This window comes from Mangifera indica, chromosome 14 (genome assembly GCF_011075055.1).
Source record: "Mangifera indica cultivar Alphonso chromosome 14, CATAS_Mindica_2.1, whole genome shotgun sequence".
NCBI lineage: Eukaryota > Viridiplantae > Streptophyta > Magnoliopsida > Sapindales > Anacardiaceae > Mangifera > Mangifera indica.
In genome coordinates, this window is record NC_058150.1 from 14,051,902 (window position 1) to 14,069,265 (window position 17,364).

The window sequence follows — 17,364 nt, forward strand, 5'->3', positions numbered from 1 at the left end:
ATATGAGTGCTGCCCATAGAATAAGTTACAGTGTGACGCGGTATACAGTTAGATAGTAACGACACATCATCTGCTCGTTGATTGGATTGGAGTGGACTACGTGTCATCTAATGGTTGCATCCCCAGAATTTTAGATTATTTCCCAATTTCCTTGATGTTTTAAAATAATCAGAAAGATCCTTTGACTTTTCGTCAACCAAAAAAATGAAATTAGTATGTATATATTTGTAGGATTGGATACAAAATAAGCTTGTTCGAGCTCGAAACAAGTTTTGCTCGAACGAGCTTGAGCCCGAGCTTACCTTGAACGAGCTTGAATACGAACGCGAGCCTAAATTTTAAACAAAAAATGAATACGAGAGCGAATCCGAACACTCGTTAAGTGAGTTGAGCTCGACTCGTTAGCTTTTCACTCAAATGAAAAAACATTTAACTTGGAACAAATAACACCGTTTGTTCCTTGAAATCGAACTGTCAAGACTAAAATGAGAGCCCAAAGCGAATCCGAGCTAAGTGCGAGCTGAGCCTGAACACTAAAATTATGAAACGAGTCGAACACGAACATATGTTTAGCGAGCTCAACAAACTCAAACCCGAGTCTGAGCTTGGGCTCACTGAAAACGAGCTAGACCCTGTTCGGGCTCGACTCGGCTCATATCCAACCCTATATATTTGATAGCAATGTTTTTTACACTAGACCTAATTGATGAGTGAAATTACCACTTATATCATGAGTGGTAATATAGCATAATATAATTAAAAATTTTATTTAAATATATTTATTAAATAATATTTTAAATCTTAAGTGGTAATATAGCATGGCCTAAATAATATGTCTTAAAATAAATAATATGTCTTAAAATAGAGGCTCGAATCTTTTCATCCTCAATATCAATTTGTATTGATATCAACATAATTATCAAATCAATTTAAGACTTGAGACAAACAAGGTTGATTATTGATTCTCATTTGAACTAATTAATCTAATTTATATTTTAAAATATTGTTTGAAGGTTATTTTTCTAAGCTTTTTTTTTTTTCCCGTGCGTTTGTTCCCATTGTAGATTGCTTAAAAACATCCTATCCTACAAAATGATTACGAACTACAACAAAGTTAAAATAAATTGTGTTCTTCATATTCAATAAGCATTGCTTGACGGAAGAATTAAAGAAAGGGGCCACTATGAAGAGCGCCGGCCGTCGGAGTAAGGCTTGTACGGAGAAAGTCATATTGCGGGACAATGTTATCATACAGCATTCTAGTTTACATTTTATTACTACTTTATAAATTTAGAAATAAGCAATAATGTCATATATCTGATAATATATTGATATAAGTATGTAACAACAGTACGAAATCTTGAATACTTTTTTATCTTTGATTATTTGATTAAGTATAAAAAGGGAGGCATTTGATAATTTTTAAAAATATAGAGGTGTTGGATGTTTTCAAGTTAACGTCAAAAATTCATTACAGGTCAACGGCCAAACTGCTGCTAAATCCGTTGGTGGGTAAGATTTCCAACTACAGCCATTGTGGCATATGTTTTGCTTGAATCCAAGAAATCAATAAATTAAAACTGAAACCCAACTGGAAAAATATTAACTTTTACACGCTGCCTTAAAAATAGAATTAGGGGTGGAATCAAGTGAGCCTGATTATGGGTAGACTGGAGCTTTGTTCAAATCTATATAACCCAACTCAAACTTGATTAAGAAATCATCCAAAAAAAAAATCTTTAAAGATGACGAAGAAGAACCATAGTAAAGAAAAAGAATAATAAAAAAAGGATGAAAAATTGCTAAAAAAGATAAATTTGTCAATTAAGATAAATTCTCCAAAAACTTTTTGACAACTCACTAGATTCGAACCAACTCAATCAGAACTAAATCTAAAACTACCCCGCTTGAATTCAACTCGTTTTGAATCAAACATCAAATTGAGATAAAGTCAACCCGATTTAGATCCAATCTTAATTCGAATGTTTGATTTGACCCAAATTTGACTCGTTTATGAAAATAAGCTCAAACATTTACTTAAAACTTAAACTGTTTGATCCAAACTCAAGCAACTCAAATTGAATATTCTTACTATACAAGCAAAGAATTGAGATTATGTGATCTAAATTTGTTCAACTAGCATTAAACTTAGGCTAATGATACATTAGATAGTACAGCATTCATTTTGCTTTAATCTATGTGTAACTTACAATTTGATCTAAAGCAAAATCTTTATCACACATTTAAGCAACACAACAGAAACGGAACTGTTCCAGCCCATTAGAGTACAGACGACAAGTGAAGAAGATCGATTTGTTCATTTTCTTTTTTGTGGTGTGTTTAAGAAACTCGATTCAATTTTCGACACAAAAATCCTCTCATTATTGTTTCCAGCGTAATTCTAGTAGAAGATAAGATCTCCATACCTCTCTTGACTGAAACCAATCAGTTTCCGAACCTTAATCCGATTTCCTTTTCGTGAAGAAACCGACTGCCTCCTCCTATCTCCTGCATACATTCCACATTTAATGTTAGACAGAAAGAAAGTTGAACAGTTTGAGTGCCTCCTCTTATCAATTGCAGCCCAATGGACAATTTCTTGCAAATCCTTCTTAGGGCAAATTATTTTTGTATCTGTTTGAGGGTTGATAATTGAAAGTCGGTTCATTAATTTGTTCCCATCAAAAGAGAATACATAAATACAATAATGCTTCGTGTACAAATGGTAAATATTAACAGATACAAACAAACTAATGTGTTATCATGTAATTAGGAGTCCCCATATATATATATAAATATATATATATATATATACACACACACACCCACATACATACATACATACACATAAATATGCCAAATTATGCTACATCAATTTGTACAATTTGTAACACACTTTGATGTTGATCTAATATTTGTAAACATGTAAAATAGTATGCATCTTTGGATAGATCGAATAACAAAAGCATACCAAGGAAACTTGAAAGTGTCTTTCCACCAACCGTATTTCGAGCCATGAGAAGCTATCTTGTCCAACCTTACAATGATCTCAGAAAAAGTTGGCCTAACTAAAGGTTTGGGATTCCAACATTCATCAATCAACCTGCATAAATCAACTATCGTTATTATGAAATTAAATAACAATTTATACATTAAGGCAGGATTTCAGCGACTTGAAACAATAAGAAATTAAGGTTTATCTTATATCAAATACAGTACTTACTCTCTTAAATCCGGAGGATAACTTCGTGCTTTTACTTTGAATGGTGGTCTCTTTCCTTCACAACACATAAGTTTTACAACCTCTTCAGGGCTTTTGGGATGGAAAGGATGTACTCCCTCAATCATCTGAGAGTTCATACGGGAAAAAGAATTAGAGAAACAAATTGATGGCTTGAGTTTGACTAATATGAAACACTGATATAATGATCGGATTGAAACAAAAATAAGAAACTGATAATGAAGTGGCTGCTGCAGAGACATGGCGACAATCATAATCAGAAGTCTTCAAATCAGAAACTAAGATTTACTTATTACACATTAAACCCACATTTACACATACATGAAAAAAGAAAGTCATTTCTAATAGGGAAAGAATGTTTCCAAGAAATGTGACAATCACAGTTAAAGAATGCTAGCATATTGAATTAAATAATTTGAACACATATTATGAGTAACATAGCCATAAACTCAAATAATAATCATCAAATGTTGCCTGGACTTGATCATTGAGTAAGTTGAGTGGTAGAACATTTCTGTGTTCAATTAAAATAGATTAAAAAATTAGAATAAGTTATAGTAGTTAATGTATCAAAAATTCCAAGTCAAAAGATACCTCATATAATATGACTCCGAAAGAGTAAGCATCCGCACATCTGTCATACATTTCACCTTTATACACCTCAGGTGCCATATAAAAATCTACAAACAGTAAGTAAAATCATCAATATAACCCCTAATTTGTAATTAGCATTGATATCTTCTCACCAAGGTAAATCATTAATGAATAATCTTTTCATTCATAAGGGTATACATCATACACTACAATTACCATCATTTGTTACCCCTGGAACTTTTTCTCTTTGTAGATCTCTAATCCACTAATGTGCCTACCTCAGTATTGTTTTTTTTTATATAGTTTTAATGTTTCTCACAAAAAAATAATAATAATAAAAGGATTGCATCAAACATTGCATACATGTAAGTCCGAGAACAAATTTATTTGTGCACCATTATGGGTAAGAATTACTCAAACAACACATATTTAAGAAGCCAAACATTAACATATTAACCATTAGGTACATCTGCTGGTTCACCATTTTTTAAACTTCAAAAATGTGACTCTTGCAAGAGCCCAACTTTTGGCACAAGTTCAAAACCAAAAAACTCTTTGGAAACTATATTTCCAACTCCATATACTTGGAGCTTCCTGTTATTCAACTAAAGGTACTAGCCAAAGTCACTTTCAAAGATCAAGATACATGAAGAATGAAATGGGATGAAAAGGAAGTTCTGGTCTAAGAAGTGGCGCCAAGAAGATGGAAGCATCATATATTGGAGTTCACTATTTTATGTATTTCAAGTTTCCATACAACACAAAAGGCAATGCCATTTCTGAGTATATGATATAGTTGAAGTTAACATAAGAAACAAGTGCAGCAGGGTTAAGAGCTCTTACTTGCAGACTCCATACGAACTGCTGGCTGCTCTGCTGGTGATATACCAGGTGAAATTTTTGATGAATGTACCAATCCAAATCCAGTCAACTTCAACTGACCTCCACTATCCAGCAAAATATTTCTGGCACCTTACGAAAATTTTAAATGTTAAAAACAGTGCACCCCAAGAGAAAATATCAAATTTCAATCTGAAACTTCTATACATATAAGGAAAGCTTCTGCATTTTTTGTCTTACTTTGGCCTTAAATCACCATGAATGATTGGATCTGGTTTACATTCATGAAGATAATTCATGCCCCTGATAACAAGAAATTGAACAAGATGTCATAACAAGCCCCTCCATACATTTTTAGACAAAACAAGCTAATCCATTAGGACAAGAAACACAATAATAGATGCATGCACCACAGATCGGTGAATTTTCAATTAAGTGCTATGATATAGGCAATTTTGTAGATATAAACTGCACTTGCCTAGCAATATCAAGAGAAAATCTAAGAACTTTTGATGGAGATAGACGTCCTTTCCGTTGAAGGTAGCTTCCGAAGTCACCCTGCAAAATACCATTAAAATAAACAGTGTTAGAGTTTTAATTTAAACTGATTGAATAAATATAAAACACAGTCAATGAATCATGCTAAAAACAGGCTCAGAGGATAGAGGATAAAAACCACATTGTAGCAAATCACAGAGAAGCTTTAGGTAGCAATTCTAAAACTCGTATTTCAAAAAAATGTAGACACAAACACAGAGTTTAATTGATTTCCTGAGCATCTCTGTGCTATTGACATTGATTTTTGAATCGCCATAGCTTCACATTGAGCTGATCAATTTATGCTGTCTATATCTTGTTATGATTCTTTAGATGGATCATTAACTTTTTATAAAAAGTTTTTCCACTCTCCTTTTATTTATTTTTTCCAATCAATCATATTTTAATAGTTTTTTTTTTTTTTTTAACCAATAATATCGTAATAGCTTCTTCTATCAATAAGATTGCATAAGCATTTTGATCTAAAAACGAGCATTCATCCCCTAAGTTCCATCAATGTGCACTAGCCACAGCATCCTCTCATAAAATCACACAACTTAAAGTGGAGAGACAAGTAAAATTGAGAGAGGATACTGCACTTAACTCTCCAAATATTCTTTCAGTAGAACACGGAGTGGGAAAAGAAGTAAAGAAAGAAGACAGAGTACATCCTTTTGCAACATATTATACGTTGGCCTGGCATGTTTATCTTCAACTGAACTAGGAGTTCAGAAATCTAGAAATCACTATATGGACATACAAAAATTGTTATATGTGTGCCTGTCTTTGTGTTTGTAAGGAAAAATAGAGAAAAGAATGATAAATGAGCTTACTTTTGGATGATACTCTAAAACAATCATCATGGGTAAATTTTGGGTCACTGCTCCAACAAATTGAATCACATTAGGATGCCGGACCTTTTCCAGTATAGTAAGTTCATGCTTGAAGGCATCTCTGTTTGAAAAAGATAGAAATTAGATAAGAGTCTGTGTCAGATACCATATAGAAGATGGAGATTTGAAATGTTTACAAATTATTATATAATTAATGTAAAGCATTTGATCAACTATTATAGTTTGCTAATAACACGTTTACAAGGTGATACCTTATGAAAATATCCACACTTTAGCAATTAATAAAACAGAGATGGTGCATAAAATGGAAAGGAAAGATAAAATATTTATCTATTTGCTTAAAAAAAATTATATTGAACTTGAACATGCTTGCAGGCCTGGAGTATACCAGAGAATTTATAATAAAGAACATTTTTTGAACTCATAAATCCCTTGGTGTGTGCATTGGCAACTAGAAAACTCTTGGGATATTAATACTAACGAGGTGGCCTTGAGACCTACCTCCTAATTCGTATACTTAACAACCAATTAAGGTTTAGAGTGAAAAATTTAAGGTTGGGCCGAAAACTCCATTTCTTTCTTTTATATTAAACCAAAGAACAAAATGCTTCATTTTAAACTCCTTATAGCAACAGAAATGGAGGTTAAGGTAACATAGTCCATGGTTTTATGAATGCATGGTTGATAAGTTTCCATGCTAACCCTCACAGAATTTGCTATTTCATCAAGGTTGTATGATATTTAGGCAAGGGGGAATCATTGTTTTACAACTTACCAAAAAAAAAAAAGGATTTTACAGCATTTATTCCAATATAACCCCTGATTTTTATTCTTTGATTAATTTATAAAGGCATAACTGAAGACTGAAGAAAGTACAAGAGTGTTCTGTCTCTATAATTCCTAACTCTAGGAGTAAGCCACTAATGTGTATACTGGCACAGCATGATCCCTCTTGTAAGAGACTCATGAGGCACCAAAGAAATTAAGGAATAAAAAGAAGAAGAAATTTCCCAACCGCTATAACAATATGTAGAATCAAATACAGTGAGATAAGGATATACGGAAAAGAACCACCGTGTATTGATGGGCTTTTGATTTTTTTTTTGGTACCAAAATGAAATTTAGGAAGTGCAGGAAGCAGAAATGTTCACAAATTTAATTGAAACACATAACTTGCAATGTTAAGTTGACATATAAATCAAACTGACATACAAAAAGGATGGGTTGGCCACATACATGGTGTCAGGATCAGAAAGGCTCTCTTTATGAAGTATCTTTACAGAAACCTTAGTACCATTCCATTTTGCTACTTGATATGAGCCCTGCTAAGAGGTATTGGGAAGAAAACTATTAACAGTCTATATGAACAAAAAAAATTGAAATAATAAGAAATTTTTATGGACCAACAGTTCAATATATATTCACGGGAAATCATATGGGAGTGAAGTACACATTATTTGGAAATCATGAAGGAATTAAGCAAGAAGATTCATTCAAAACAAAAGCAAAATTGATCCACAATCTTTAATAAATGATAAATTCATAAATGTCACTCTCCACATTAAACTGAGCATAGTCATTAAATTAAAACAGTTCTCCAACTATTATGTTCCCAATTACTCCAGAATCCGATACAGTCTCTTACTAATAATAAAGTATATCCAGCGAAAACATGCATGCATATAGAAGTTAATGCATCAAAAGCATATTATATGAAAGAGACCATTGCTAATGCCTGTGAAGGAAGTATGTAATTATAATATTTGCATACATGTATAACCCTGCCTCCAGAAAAGCACTACTCACTAAAATGAGAAGTAGGTCTATATAGGAGGCTAGAGGAAAATGTTTCTCCTTACAATCAGCTGACAGAAATACAGAGTCAATATTAGCATAACATCAGAAATCTTAGATTTTAAACCATTAAAAATAGTCAATTGATGGCCTAAAGGCAGACCTAATATCCACTCCTTAACTTAGTGCATTATTTATGCATTGATAAGAGTTTGCAATTTCTTTTCATTTCTATTAGCTAGATTCTCAATTAAACAAAATTTCAGAGACTTCTATCAATTCCACCGTATTTATAATGGTCTAAATAGAACAGAACCTTGCCTTTGCAATACCATCAGACTTCCGAACCCGAAGTTCTAGTGGATTAAGCTCATACTCAGGAATTTCTCGAGGATGTGCCACAGTCATGGGTGTTTTCCTGGATTTCTAAATTGAAAAATAAAGCGTGTGTAAATTACAACTCTAAAAGACATTATAACTCTCAATGACAAACAAAAAAGAAAACAATTTTCTATTCAAATTGGGTTTAGTTCATATTTTACCGGAACTTTGGCTCCACGGGCCTTCAAAATATTGTAAACTTCTACATTTCCATAGTACTTGGCATCAGCAGCTGCCTGTCCAAATAAATACCATTTCATTACAAGGCACCACAGTTCTTCAATTATCCACACAATTACTTCATTTCCAACTAATTTTTCCCAAAAATAAATAAGTAAATTTTTTAATTTTTTACCGTAAAATATCAGAAAACTAAAAACAAATAAATAAATAAAAATAAACTCTTATTTCTCATACAAACAACTCATGTTTTCTCGATGAAACTGTCTCCACAGCCCCAGCACCGAACAAATTCTTTTTTTTTTAATATTTAAAACGAAAAATGTCAGCCCTCGGATCTTAAACCAAAGGCACACAAAATTTCAAAACATTAAAAAAATTGACATTAACTGAAACTTAGTTCTTGAAAAAATTATTTTTTAGTGCAATTGGCTACATTACCGGAATTTCTAACGAGAGAGATAATGTACCGTACCGTACTGCCCCAACGATCACGAGCCTCCATATTAGCTTTCCTCTGAAGTAACAGCTTAACGACCTCCTCGTGCCCTTCACAAGCCGCTATATGCAACGCCGTCCGTCCGTCGAGATCGATACTATTCACATCAATACCTTCGTCGAGCAACTCCTCGACTCCCTTCACGTCGCCTCTACTCGCCATAAACAACAACTGCATCGTCGAGTCGAGGTTCTCCGGCACCGTCAACTTGTCTGATACCGGACTCCGCCGTATCGGATCCATTGACGACTGTCTCCCGAAGCTGAACCGCATGTTGTTCCGCCGCGGATCTAACGACGACTGCCGCGTTATCTGTCGCGTCAGACTCCGCCTCATCGATCCCATCGAGAACTGCCGTGAGATTCCGCGCTTCAGATGCGCCGCAATGTTATCCATGTAAGCTTTTGCTAATTAATTAATTAACTGATTAATAATTAAATTTCTCCTTGATTAATTAATTTAGTTTATTGTGATATATAGTTTGAGTTGATTGATCAAAAACGACGACGAATCGGTTAGAGTCGCGTCCACATGGCAAGGACCGGTGAGCGGTGGAGAGAGAAGAAAGGAGAGGAAAGAGAGAAAGATGGGAGGGAAGCAACAGTTGGATGAGAATTGAATAAATAAAGAGAAACAGGGGAATTTGGATACTTTATTTCTTTTGGCACAGATTTTTTCGCGGAAAATTTCGTTTTTTAGTTAAATAGAACGTTAACTTCAGGCGTACATTACGCGGCAACGACTTAGGTTTTTCGGTCATTTCGCTTTTGTTTTTATTTGATTTTGGCAGCTATTAACCTTAGTCGAATAGCGTATAATATATGTATTAAAACTTTCCCCTTTTTTTTAATATTAATGTTAATAATATAGTAAAAAATTATAATTATTATATTATTATTTTTAAAAAGTAAAATATATTTTAAAATTTTAAAATTTGTCCGATATACTAATTTTATATTATTATTTATCTAAAATATATATTAATTTATATTAATAATATATATTATATTATATAATATATATTATATAGTATGATATTTTTATTATATTATATTAATTTAATATATTTTAAAATATAAATTATTTTTTATTTATATCATATTATATATTATCTAATACAAATAATTATAGTTTCAATTATTATACTCTATTTAAATGTTTTGTAAAACCACCTAAATTAGTATATTATTTATACTTGTTACTAATGGTAGATTAGGGCAAAACTAACTTAAATTTAATTTAAATAATTTTAATTTTAAATTAGAATAATTTCAACAAAATTTTGTCAAGTCATTGACAATTTTTTCTTTCCGTTTATTTTTCATACGCAATTGAGACATATTTGTCTTTTCTTTTTTTTTTTAATTCATTTTTGATAATGCTTATTTTTATTCAAAAATTCAACACCAACTTCAAAGAATTTGAGCTCAAATTCGTGGACTCTTTTGTATTTGAGTTAAATTGAAATTAATTTTTTTTATTTTGGCTTACCCTGATGGTTGCTTTCGTCATGGTTGCAGAATCAAACTCGATAATATAATATGTGTATATAATCATTTATTATTGACTTGTAAACTTTAACCCTTTTCATAAGGCACGACATTCAATCAACCTTGAATTATCAAAGGAATTAATTATTAAATTTAAAGTAACAAACTTTGTTGTTCTTGACTAACAACAAAACACCATTATTGATTATAATAACCTTTTTAACTTTTATGATCAAATTTCTTATGGCCGACCTCTAAGTCACCATCATCTAGAATATTTGCCACCTTGTAATACAATTCTTTTAAATATTTAAATAATATATTATTAAATTTTAAATTAAAAACTCAATACTCTATATATAACTTTATTAATATTTATATAAAAATATATAAATAAAATAAATTTAAAACGAACTGAATTTAAAAATGGTTCAACATCAAATCAAACTTATAATAATTTAAATTTAAATTTATTTAAAATGGTATACAAGGTTAAAAATAAATGACTGATTCCATTTTAACTTGAAATTCCGAGTTAAATCTCTGACTAAAGAGTGATCCATACAAGTTAATCGGTGGAGATGGGTTGGGTGGAGCCCATTTACAGGAAATGAGCCTGGCAGGCCCATCAATAATTTATTTAGCATGATGTGATGGGAAGTGGGCCCCCATTTAACTTTTTCCCGCTCCTTTCTTCTATGTCTTCAATGTCACGTTGCCAATGGCCAACTGGGACTTCTTATTTTATTTAGACGTTATTTTTCTCTTTCAGCGTTGAAGTTTAAAGACCTATCAAAGACCTCCTTAAGAGTGAAATCTAACATCTAAATTAACTTAAGGCCAAAGGACTATTTCCCAAGCAAGTTTAGATGTTTTTTCAAAATTATATTTAAAAAATTTTAAATCTTATTTATAAGTTAATTATTATTAAAATTTTTTATTAGAAATAAGGATAAAATCATTATTTTATTAATAAATCTTGAAATTTTAAAAATTTATATCATTTTTTCTTCTTAATTTGAAAAACTAACAATTTTCCTTCATAATTAAGTTTTAACAAATCACTTTGCCACCCAAGGGTCTCAAAATCCTCTTCCATTTTCTGATGACTAGCTTCGATTCTTCCTCCATCGTAGACATTAGAAAACAGCATCCTACCTTCGTCGGTCACGAGACAATTGGGACAACGAAGCCTTCATCATCCCGGTTGCTTGTTGTCAGCAAAGGTAGGGTGTTGAAGTGACATCATCAGTGGTCGGAGAGGGAATGAAAATAAACCTTAGGTTTTGGGGGGGAAATGTTAACTTTAGGTAGGATGAAATTGTTAGTTTTTAAAATTTAGGGAGAAATTTTAATAAGCTTTTATTTTTTTTAATATTATTAGTAAAATAACAATTTTATCCCCGTTTCTAATAAAAAATTTTAATGACAGTTGACTCATGTATGAGACTTTAAATTTTTCAAACTCCATACGCATAACTTTAGAAATGCATCAAAACTTGGGTGGGAATAAGTCCTTTGGCCTTAACATAATTAGGAAGGAAAACAGTGATTATTTATTAGGAATTCTTGGTTAAGTGTGTCTATTCTTATACATGATATGTATCTAAATAAGCAATACTTTGTCTTTCAAAATATCAAACATTTGCCTTAGGGTCTACCTTTAATGTTAGATGTGATCCAAATTAACTCAAATTTGATTTATAATTCGAATTAAGCAAGGTAAGTTCAAGTTTGAATAGACTAGTTTAATTCGAGGTAAGCTAAGGATTAAGCTCATTTATGTGAAGTTAGAATTGACTCGAACATTTGAATTTGGATTCAACTTAGATCAAGATGAAGATCAATTTACATTTGAGTCAAATTCAAATTTGTTTTACAAATCAAGATGAGCTCAAACAATTAAAAAAAACGTAACTCATCAATTTTAAACTAACTTTTTTAAATTTAAATTGATGTTGAGTTGATCTTTCTAAATTTATTATTAATAGCTTTTTCTCAACTATAAACTCCAAATCTATTGATAAAAATTAACATAATCAATGAAGGTATATATAATGACTTTCTTAAATGCAAGAAGAGGTTCTTGTTGATTTCTAATACTTATGGGATCTTATTGATAAATTAAAACCTTAGGGGAGGTAAGAGTAATACACATTATTAATATTATATTTCGTTTGATTTTTTTTAAATAATTGTTTTATCTTTTTATTAAAATTACAAAAATATTATTAATACTTGATATAAATGTCAAATTACCAATATATCATTACCAATTTAAAATTTATTACTTAGATTTTTAAAATATATTAAAACTCTAACCAATTTTAGAATATTGTGTTTTAGTTAATTTTTTAAATATAATTATGATTTTTGAAACTATTGATGTATATATTAAAAATTAAAATTTTTAAAAACACATATAAACTTTTTTTTTAATTTTTGGAAACCTTTTTAAAATTTTTATTAATATTCTTGATATTTTTCAAAAAAATTGTAATTTATCTTATAAAGTGTTGATAAAGGAAAATTAAAAAAGGAAAAATTTGGTGTACACATTTTTTATATAATTTGAATATATAAAAAATTTAATTATATAATAATATATTTTTTATATTTTTTTTTATTATTAAGAAATTTGATAAAATAAAGAAAACAAAAAAAATAAAAGAGAATAATAAATTTTATATGAAAAGATACTTTTGTCATTTCATTCAATGAGATTGGCTAAGATAAGAAAATGATAGGTAAGGAATATAGTTTTTTAAAATTTAAAAGGCTGAAAATTGTTATTACCGACATTTTATAATGGGTTGTGAACAGTGTGTCACGAAAGCAATCGGTGGAATGAGTCGACGAAGTTTTGTCTCTCTACTTTTGTCTTCTACCATACAAAATATAAAAAGTAGAATAAAGAAAATTATGTAGGACCCATTTAAAGCGTTTGAGGTGATAAAAAATAAATAATATTACGCCAACCTAATTTTAAATATTTGATTAAATTTAATGATAAGTAATATTATATATATCTAATCTCTTCTTATCTCAAATTTGATCTCATTTTAAAAGTATTTAAATTTAACTAATTTGAGAAGAATTAAATTCAAATTTAAATTTGAATCGAGTTTTGTATTCAGTTTGATACCAAAATGATATTATTTTGATGTATATTGATCAAAACAACATCGTTTTAATTAATTTATATCGAATTTTTTATATTAGTGAGTTTTACAAGTTGAATACTCTTAAAGTTCAAATTGAACTTGAAAATATTGAACTTTCAGACCCAAACTCGATATCACTTGAGTTGAACTCCTTTCGGCCTCTTTCAAATCACATTTGAACTCATACAAACTCAGTTTGACTCTAGTCCTAATTATATAAAAAGTTTTATTATATATGAGCAATACTATTCATACATATTTTTTATACATATTTTATGTATCTATACTTATATGTGTCATCACATGATTAAATATTATTTTATCTTTAATTTAAAATTACTCAATCATATAATGATATATATAACTATATTCATATTTATATATCTAAAATAAATACACTTAGTTTTATTATATATAAGAGTAATTTACATTTTCTCATCCAAGGTTTGGGTTTAAAACTCTTCCTTTAAAAAAAAAAAATCATTGCAAGGGCAAATAATAATCTCACTATAAAAAATATATAAAAATAATTTAAAAGAATAGTTTCTTTATAGAACTCACCTTAATGTTGTAAACACGACAATTTAGTGTTTTTACAAATTTGAAAATTTATAATTCAATCCTTATAATTCAAGTTTGTAGCTACCATAACTACCGCCTATCTAGACCCAAACCTAAACCTACTAGATCCGTCACCCACCCAAGCTCCAATGCATCAAGTTCGATATTTACCTAAACCCATTGAAATCCCCCAAGATAATTGTTTGACCTTTCTAAAAGTTTAAAAACTTGCAATTTAATCTTTTCCATTTATGTTTGAAACCCTTAGCTACCACAACCATCACCCATCCAAACCCAAAATTGCCACACATAACACAATCAATCTTTAATCCATTGGAACCACCATCCACCCAAACCTAAACCTAAACCCAAATGCACTAAAACCATATGCAAGAAAGAAAAAGGCAAAAGTGAAAAAGAAAGAAGATCATGTTAATGACAAATTTGATATACAAAAGACTATTTTCAAATTTTATTAATTTGGGGTAATAGTTTAAAATTGTAGAATAGTTAAAAATAATTTAATAATTTAACTTTCCGAGAGTGTGTAATAATTATTTTCCATGAACAGAGCTCGGTTTTAGATGGTAAAATATGATTTATACGTGTGGAAAAACTAAATCACTTTATTGCATGTATGGATAGAGGAAATTAGAATTATATTATAATATGTCCGAGCATATATTTAAAACTATTGATAATATTTATACACTTAGTTTTGAATACTCAAATGATATATTATAATGTGATTATGTGTTACTTAATTATTAATTTAAAATTAATAAATCACATAATGACAAATCATTTAAATATTAAATTGAGTAATCAAGACTACATGTATATAGTCTTATTGTTTAATAATATGTTTAGCAACATATCATATAAGAGTAAATTACATTTTCCACCAAATGTTTGGCTTAAAAACACTTTTTCATCCCAAAATAAACAATACTTTTTCATTCAAAATCAAACTCTTTTTAAAAAAATAATGATGTAAAGGCAAAATATTAATTTTATCTTCAATTAATTTTAAAAAATCTAAAAATTTATAGATCAGACTTCAATCATTTTAAATGTGCAATTTCAAGAGATACAAAGTAAAATAGTAATTTATTTTGCCTTATATATATATAGCTATTTTTTATCTATTATACAAATATAATCATTTTTTAAATTGATTTTGTTTTTAAAAAAAGAAGATTATGAGATTTAAGGTTAGCCGAATGATTGGCCGTTGGCCAACCACCCAACCAATCAATTTTTAAAAATTAATTGGATAGACAACCAATTTTCTAAAAATAAATTGATTGATTGGGTGCCTGACCGACTGAATAATCTTTCTACTGTCAAAGTCATCAAAAATTTTTATATTTTTATTTTATTTTGTCTCATATTTTAGTCTTAATTAAATAAATGAATAAGTTTTATATCTTAATGGAGTGAATTTATGCTTGATTGAGTGAGTCTTAGCTAGGTAAATACAAACTTTAAAGATATTTTAAACATTTTATATTTTAAACTATATATAAAAAATAAAAAAAGTGACAATATATATACAAAATTATTTTAATCAATATCCCCAATTTCAATATAGTTATTTAAATGTTGTTAAAACCCAATTAAGTTATACTCAAAAGTCATATCCATGAGATAAAGACCAAAAGACTTATTCCCACCAAAGGTTTAATATATATCTAAACTCATATCTGTTAACTTTTAAAAATTTAAATATTCACTTAATATTTATTTTTTGTTACAATTCTCAGTTAGGGTTAAGAGTAAAAATATTATTATGCTCTTAACATGACATAATTTTGAAAAATTCACAAATAGTCTTAAAAATTTAAAATTTTTATATACATCTCTACTGCATCATCATGCTTTCTAAAAATGTGTATTGATTCATATCGATAATATATGTTGTAATGTATTACACGATACGTTTACTATATCGTATTAATTCGATATATCTTATAATATGTATTGTTTTACAATAAAACTATGTATACTCATTTTTAGTATACAATTTATATACACAGATAAAGTGTTATCATGTGATTGAATGTTTCTTTATCATATAATGACACATGTTTTAAAATTACCTAATTACATGATGACACATCATTGTGTACATAAATTGTGTATTAAAAATAGGTACACATAATATTATTGATTGTTTTATCTGTATCATATTGTAACTTACCTTTTATGTATCATATGATACTAATAATCATGAGTTCACTTTTATTTTTATACTCAAAAGACCTAACCCTAAAATTTGAAGACTATGTTAAAAGAATACCAACAAATATTTTAATCTAACTGTTCCATTGATGTTGTCAATTTGTCATTCTTTTTTTTAATTCAATCAAATTAATCACATATTATTCAATGAAAAAAATTAAAACAATAACCTAGCAATTTATTTTATAAAAAAAAAATTTCATGATTTATAGCAAACATTTATGATAAATTTAATTTTCTATAGTAGCGTTAGATTCGATCTGAGCTATTGAAGCTCAAATTTAAGTTTGGATTCAACAAACTGAATTTGAATTAAGAATTAAACTTATTTTCTAAAATGCATTGAGTTTAAACAATTTAAATATTCAAATTCAAATGGATTTGGATTGAATTTAAAATTAAAGAATTTTCAAACTACTCTTGATCTAAATCTTGTTTAAGCTCGACCTGGTCAAATCTATCCCTATCTACATAGACTTACTATGTTACAAATTTCATGATACTTTATAAATATTAAAGGTTTATTTTTAGCATATGAGAATTTTTAATTGTAAAATTTAAATTAAATTAAAAAATAATATAAAAATAATTTTGAATATCAGTTCCGATTAAGATTCAATAAAAGAAATATTGTGACTATAAATTATCATAATTAAAACAATAAAATTAGTTATATCTATTTGAAATACATAAATAAGTATACATTTCATAAATATCATCAAATGATTGAATAATTTTGAATTAATAATAAAGTAACATCTAATCACATGATTACATAAAATATGTATACTCATTTATGTATTTAAAAATAGATATATATATATAACATTACTTAATTAAAAAAGAACTCTACTAAAATATGTAAAATTCTTACCACTAATGATTGCAGTGATTGTTAAGGGGTGAATTCGATCCAAATTGATTCAAGCTCGACTTCTTGTTTAGCGCAAACAAATTGAATTTAAACCAAAACAATTTTTGTTGG

General features: G+C 29.0%; 1 protein-coding gene across 2 annotated transcripts; it reads right to left on the minus strand.

Moving 5' to 3' along the window:
- Positions 1-2,118: 2,118 nt before the first annotated feature.
- Positions 2,119-9,584, minus strand: LOC123196683 (integrin-linked protein kinase 1-like). 2 transcript variants are annotated; one of them, XM_044610752.1, is made up of 12 exons: positions 8,897-9,583; positions 8,403-8,477; positions 8,182-8,286; positions 7,303-7,388; positions 6,046-6,166; positions 5,154-5,233; positions 4,916-4,978; positions 4,679-4,800; positions 3,836-3,921; positions 3,224-3,348; positions 2,972-3,103; positions 2,119-2,508 (listed from the first exon to the last, which is right to left on the minus strand). In XM_044610752.1, the coding sequence occupies exons 1-12, from the start codon at positions 9,314-9,316 to the stop codon at positions 2,502-2,504; spliced, it is 1,422 nt and encodes a 473-aa protein (XP_044466687.1). In that variant the 5' UTR covers positions 9,317-9,583; the 3' UTR covers positions 2,119-2,501. The 2 variants fall into 2 exon arrangements, with proteins under 2 accessions (XP_044466687.1, XP_044466688.1); XM_044610753.1 differs by lacking the exon at positions 8,182-8,286 and having other exon boundaries at positions 8,897-9,584.
- Between the last annotated feature and the right edge of the window lie 7,780 nt (positions 9,585-17,364).

What these genes read in the sequence shown, in the direction of transcription:
- LOC123196683 (XM_044610752.1), bottom strand. Translation starts at nt 9,316, where the DNA reads ATGGATAACATTGCGGCGCATCTGAAGCGCGGAATCTCACGGCAGTTC. An exon ending in GTGATCGTTGGGGCAGTACG is followed by an intron (nt 8,478 to 8,896) that starts GTACGGTACATT and finishes TTATTTGGACAG; the next exon opens with GCAGCTGCTGATGCCAAGTA. An exon ending in TTTTAGAGTATCATCCAAAA is followed by an intron (nt 5,234 to 6,045) that starts GTAAGCTCATTT and finishes GGTATTTTGCAG; the next exon opens with GGTGACTTCGGAAGCTACCT.